Below are 6,402 nucleotides of genomic sequence, written 5' to 3'. Positions count from 1 at the left end.
CCCTTAGTTCCCACTGTGCTTGCCTCTTCCATAGGAAGTGCAGCTGATGGAGCAACTGGGGAGGGGCTTTGTGGCATTTTTTGTTTTTTTATTTCATGTTTTAAAAAATAAAACCTTGACTATAACCCTTCCTACATTTAACATTGTTAATGATATAATAATGTGCGAAAGTGCCTTGCACGTAGTTAGTGTTTAATAAATGCTTTGTTGATCAAGTATTCAATGACAGCGAACTTCAGAGATTCAGCTTTTGTTTTCCTAATAACTTTCTTAGTGCCATTAAACATAAGCTTGACTGACATTGGCAGCAATTTTAATACAAAACACAAATAGAGCCGCCCAGGAACCATGTTTACAAAACCAGTTACCAAATGATTTGAAAGACTTCTTTTTTTTACTCATTAATGTCAATGTTTTAAAAACTTAGAGAGAAAACAGAGCCAGATCAGTTCAGCATCTTGTTTTGAGAGTATTTTAAATGCAACTATTGGCAAGGCTTTTACTGTTGCCTAGTAAACACTCAGAACTGCCATTTGCCAGGGTGTCTGGTCCCTGCCAGGATCTCTGTGCTAGATTAGAGGTACTGATCAAGGAGGAGAGGTCTAAGTCACCTGTGACACCTGGCACTTAGCTGGTGTCATGGTATTAACAGATTTGAATTCACATCTTCTAAGCCTCATATTGTGCACCTTGGGTGAGTACAAGTATGCTTGAATTGTAGTCTTTACTTTGGTTGTATAGTATCCTAAGATTAATATTAAGAAAATGGCATAATTCGACTACTTTTTTTTTTTCGGGATTATAAAGAAATCCTTATTGGAGAAGCCCTCCGAGCTCATGTCACATTCGTCCTCTTTCTTGTCCCTCACCGGATTCTCTCTCAATCAGGTGCGTAAACAGTAAAGCATCCTGCTTTGTGCTTTCGTCGTAGGCTGGTGTGTGCTTTCCTGTTCTGTTTCAGTGCATCTATTTTTTTCTTTCCTTTCTCTTTCTTATACCGGCGTCTTCTGGATATTTGATTTTATTTCCTCTCCCTCTCATTGAGGTGAGCTAGAGACTTGTATGCGATAAGTTTGAACCCTTTAACTTGTCATTAATATTGAAATCCTTAGGACTCTGTCAGCCAAATAAATTATTTATACTTTTAACCTGGTTGGTTTACATAGAGCAAAATAAAGGGTGAGAGAAAACCAAGAGAATATGAATTTAACAGGAAAACTGAAAGAAACAGAAATAAAGCCTTCAAATGTTTGTCTTGCTAAGAAAGGCTTAAGGTGTATCGAGCATCCGTGAACATGAACGTGCATTTTCTTAAATCGCTTTTCTTAGAGTGAGTCTATAACTTAGTTGTCATTTTCTTTCAGGAAAGATACCCAAATAACAGTGTGTTCAACGAGGTGTATGGGAAAAACCTGACAAACAACTCCAAAGCAGAGCTTAATCCTTCCATGGCTCCCCAGGAAACATCGCTGTACTCCCTTTTTGAAGGGACTCCGTGGTCCCCATCACTTCCCGCCAGTTCAGGTATTGACTAGTCTTTAAATCACAGACCTTACATTTCCTGTACACTCAAATTGATTAAGAGTCAGTAGGATTTTGTAATTATAAATATATTAGGTTGTTTTGTCTTTTTAAAGTATCTTCTGAAAGAAAATAGTTAGGAAAAAACCCTGACGAGCTGGTCTGCATAACAAATGCTACTAGAAAAACTTTTTCATAGCCTCAGTAACCAGCAGAGGTATAAGGGAGAAAAATATGGGTTCTATCTTAAGGTTTTCAGCTGTTTTTTTCGTTTTATCTGTAGGTATTCATTCTTTGCAAGAAAAGTTGCACTTTTAAAAGATACTTTTTATCCCTGTTTTATAAATGGACTCTGATTTAATAGTAATTCTTAAGGTTAGGCAATTCTGTTTCTGATGGAGAAGACTCGTAGATACTTACCTGAAACAGGCGTGCCACATTAGTGCAGTGCTCTCAACAAAATTGTCTACTGTTCTCTTTTGTTCGAAGGGAAAAAAGGTGCCTCACCTTTGAGTAATGAAACAGATTCGTACACCTGGCAGAATCTTTTTGGGCCCTTATTTTGTCTTTCCTCCAAAGCCCTGTGGTTATTTTTAGTAGAATTTAAGTGATCAGATCTATAGGAAACTTTATTTCTTGGTATGTTTATGAAACATCTATTGAGTGTCCTTTTTTGTCATGATTTAATAGACCATTCAACACCAGCCAGCCAGTCTCCTCATTCCTCTAACCCAAGCAGCCTGCCAAGCTCCCCTCCAGCACACAACCATAATTCTGTTCCATTCTCCAATTTTGGACCCATTGGGACTCCAGATAACAGGGATAGAAGAGGTGTAGATCGGTGGAAAACGGATAAGCCAGGTGAGATCCAGGCTTCATTGCTTAGCAGAAATGAAATAACTTTCTCTACTTTTCCCTGGCTTTTGGTATTTGGCAGTCATAGAACATGTTGAATTCTTATCTCTTTTCATCCTTTAGCCATGGGTGGGTTTGGCATTGATTATCTCTCGGCAACACCATCCTCTGAGAGCAGTTGGCATCAGACTACTCCAAGTGGCACCTGGACAAGCCATGGCCCCTCCATGGAGGATTCTTCTGCTGTCCTCATGGAAAGCCTAAAGGTGAGTAGATTTCAGGAACAAGAATCACAAAATAATGGCTCTGCTTCTATTTACATAAATAGCTAGGTTTATTCCTAAGGTCCTTAGAATTGATCGATTCATAGCACATACCTAGCAAAGATCTAGAAACATGGCCTGCCTTACAGGATTCTTGAATGGGATTGTTTTTTTTAACTTGTGAACTCACTAGTGATAAAACAGTGTCTTCAGGGGTCCAGAAACACAAGGTCTTAGTTGCATTCTAAGGTTAGTAAAATTCTGATTCATCTTGGAATGGTTTAAGCCTTTTCTGAACAAGTGAAAGAAGGGCATCTAATTTTTTAAAATGTTATGTTTGCCTAAAACCTGTACAGTAAATACTCTATGGTCCCACATGGAGCTAAGTTTTAGTAAAAAGACCCCACATAAAACATACTTTTACCTTTTCGGGTTTAAAATAATCTAACTAACTAGTTTTGAAGACAGCCTTACAATGACTTTTTCTGATAGCTTAATTTTTTTAGGGGGTGGGGATCTTGGGACATATATGCCTTTATATTTGGCTGGGATTGAAAAACAAGTCCTTTCAGACAACCAGACATTTGACCTCTGCTGACAAGCTCTGGGCTGTTTTTCAGTCTATCTGGTCCAGCTCCATGATGCATCCTGGACCTTCCGCTCTGGAGCAGCTGTTAATGCAGCAGAAGCAGAAACAGCAGCGGGGACAAGGCACCATGAACCCTCCACACTGAGGCCAGAGTGGCAACCCTGGGAATGAAGGCTCCATAAACCATGGCATGTTGGGTTTGCAGGACTGGCCCACACAGTCCCCTGCAGGTGGCAGCCCTCTTTTCTGTTTCTTGCTGTCAAGAGGGTGTAAGTGTTCCACCAGCCCGCTGAGTGTGCACGAAATGTCCGCAGTGCAACAAAAAGAAAAACCATCAGGAACTCTCCGTCCCCCCGGGGCCTTCCGGAGGGAGAGAGGAACTGCTGTTTGTCTCACTCAGTTACCTGATATCACCGCCTCTCACCTTCTCCATCGTGCATGTCCCCAGCCGCGTGGGAAGTGAAAGCTGAGAAGGGAAGGCAGATGGGAGAAGCCAACGGGAACTTCTCAGTCCTTTTTTCCTCTTTGGGGAATAAAATAGGAATCCATTAATGATTGCTTTGCTGACTGAGAATGTAGTTGAAATTATTCCTAAACATCTTTTATTATTGTTATTACTCTCAGTAGTGAAAAAAATCACACTGAATTCTTCCATACACAGATGTGCTGCTTCTAGTCAGTGTGTAGCAAGGAAGGGCCCGTTCACTGCACCCGTGAGAGGTCAGTGGTGACAGGATGGGGAAACGGACCTCTTCAGCCAGTGGCAGTGTTCCGTGAAGGAGAGTACAGGCCTCAGCTTTCACTCAGAAGGTTCTGGTACGCCCTCCTCTGGCCTGGAGACTCCAGCAGGAAATGCCCTTCTCTCTGTAGGTGCTCGAGCCCCAGTCGAGGATGCAGAGTTGGTGGTGGTGCTGGGCTGGACTAGCAGACGACTGCTGTAGGATTTTAATTAACGTTTTTGATTCCTGTACATTTTGCGGTAGCAGAGCAAGCAGTCTCAGAAGGCAGGCTGGTCTACTCATGGCCTGACGTTTTAATAGGTAGAAGCTTTCAGTGTGGTTATTTTCGTTTGGTTGGTTTTTGTGCCCCTGTCCTGCTTACCACCCCCATCCTCCCATCCTTCCCGCCAACCCGCTCCTCTTCTATGCTGTGTGCTAGTAATTGTTTTTATTCCTAATGTGTACATCTCGCCAAGGAGCAACAGCATGGGGTCCAGCAGTTGGGGCCCAAAAGACAGCCTGAAGAGGAAGCAAGCAGCGCGTCTCCGGAGCCCGCAGAGGGGCCCGGCCCCGCCAGCTGCGGTCTTCCAGCCTCCACTTTCAGAGAGAAATCCAAGGCCACATGGACACGTGTGTGCGTCACGCACAGAGGAAAACAACGAAGTCCATTCTGGAAAAGGCGGAAGAAAAGGAAAATAAACTTTTATTTGCTATTTATTAGAAGGAAAGAGGACTGAACATTTTCTTGTGTAGAAACAGAAGGACAGCATTTCTGTTAGTCATTTCCTGGAAAAGTAATATTTTAAGGGGAAATTATGGAAACAATCTAAATGTCCAATTGCTGTGCTAGTGGTTAGGTTTATTTTCTGGGCGGTCTCTCCTTTGTGTGTACGGCGAGTGTGTGCGCGCGCGTGCCCAGCTGCCCTCCCACAGGGGAGGGGTGGTGTGTCTGAGTGTGTGGAGTTAGTGTGGGACTTCAGAGCTGAGCAACAGCTGCAGAGCAAAGCACGTCCGAGAGCTCCAGTTGTCACTGGGTTGTCACTGGCGTCTGGGCAACCACGGCAATGAAAAGGGGTGAGATTAATGCTCACTGCTCTTCGGAGAGTGGTTGGAGTCCCGTATGATTACGTTACAGCTCTCTTAGTTCGACATGATATTTGGGGTTTTTTGTTTTGGTTTTGGTTTTTTGTTTTTGTTTTTGGAAGGTCTGAACGCGTGACGCCCCCCCACCCAGTGGCAATATGAAACCCTTTGTGCTTCTCTCCAGCCCCTTCCCTGTGTCCACCTCTCCCCAGTCCCTCCCTTCCAAGTCACCTTCCTGCTACCTTTACCCCCTTTTGCGTGTTTGAGCTCTGCATTCAGGCAGCTGCGACATTCCAGTGTTTGAACTGTCACTGACTCTTGCACCCGAGACCAGCTAACCAGGTTCACCATCTCACGCCCCGTAGCACCCGCGTCCCATCTACAGCCCCATTTCTGCATGAGAATTCGGTGTTTGGAATGTTTTCTGACTCGTGGGGCAGAGTTCCTCGCCTTAGCATCTTCAATGTGGAGTAATGAGAGAGAGGAGAATCTTCATCAGAAACTGGTTTTGTGTAGTAAACTTTCTTTTTGTTTTGTTTCTGTTTCGTTTGGGTTTTTTGTTTTGTTTTGGTCTGTCTGTGCAAGACCTGCAGCTGCTGAAATCAGCTTTGCCTTTAATTAAACCATGTTCTCTCCAACCAGATCTGTGTATAGATGGTTTCTTTTCTACCCTAAAGGAAAATCCAACTGAAAAAGCAAGAATTTAAACTTTTCAGACGTCATCTAGAAGAAAGAAGGCAAAGATGGTCAGAATTCAAATACACTTCAGGGTTATTTTTGCTGTTAGTAGGCATTATTATGGGAAGGGATGGGTAGAAAGAAACTATCAAAATCATTTTATTTAATAAAGAATGGCTTATGCAAAGGAGTTAACATCTACCATTTTTATCCCTGTTGTCTCTGTTAATAAGACCATTCAGAGATAGTTTATCCTTTTGGCCTATAAATTCACTAAGTTTGATTAGCAGCAACTAATCAAAGCATCGTTTTTAGCTCTGGGGTGGCATGTCTTTGAGTCGTGTCCAAATGTCCAGTGGCGGCCTGCTGGGCCTTCCACAGTGCCGGGGGCCAGTGCCACAGCACACCAGTCTGTTCACACTGACCAGCAGCCTTCTCACCTCGGTGTGACCCGGTCTGCACTTCATTTCCTAACTCCGCTTTTCACAAGTACCTACACGCTTGAAAAACTTAACAAAGCCACATACACTATACAAGTGCGGGGAGGGGAGTTAAGGCCAGGCCCTAACACCTAGTGTCTGTGGAATCTTTCACCCAGGCTAACACTGAAAAACAGGACATTTGGCTAAATGATAGCCAAGATAAAACCACAGCATTCTGTCACAGATATTAGTATTATACATATCATAAAATG

At 43.1% G+C, this 6,402-nt stretch overlaps 1 protein-coding gene across 10 annotated transcripts in view; it reads left to right on the top strand.

Annotated features, from left to right (window-relative positions):
• SMG7 (SMG7, nonsense mediated mRNA decay factor) overlaps positions 1-5,671 on the top strand; it is a 62,545-nt gene extending 56,874 nt beyond the window's left edge. For 9 of the 10 annotated variants that reach the window (XM_006907750.3, XM_006907747.3, XM_006907748.3 and 6 more), the window contains 5 exons: positions 808-888; positions 1,365-1,524; positions 2,212-2,382; positions 2,500-2,642; positions 3,260-5,671. In XM_006907750.3, the coding sequence (XP_006907812.1) occupies positions 808-888; positions 1,365-1,524; positions 2,212-2,382; positions 2,500-2,642; positions 3,260-3,373 (669 nt within the window). In that variant the 3' untranslated portion in view covers positions 3,374-5,671. The remainder of the gene's footprint in view (positions 1-807; positions 889-1,364; positions 1,525-2,211; positions 2,383-2,499; positions 2,643-3,259) is intronic. The other variant, XM_025043862.1, reaches the window with a different exon arrangement.
• The last annotated feature ends 731 nt before the right edge of the window (positions 5,672-6,402 follow it).

Source organism: Pteropus alecto, unplaced genomic scaffold (genome assembly GCF_000325575.1).
Source record: "Pteropus alecto unplaced genomic scaffold, ASM32557v1 scaffold101, whole genome shotgun sequence".
Taxonomy (NCBI): Eukaryota; Metazoa; Chordata; class Mammalia; order Chiroptera; family Pteropodidae; genus Pteropus; species Pteropus alecto.
The sequence above is the reverse complement of the archived record's forward strand: the minus strand, read 5'-3'. Positions and strand labels throughout refer to the sequence as shown.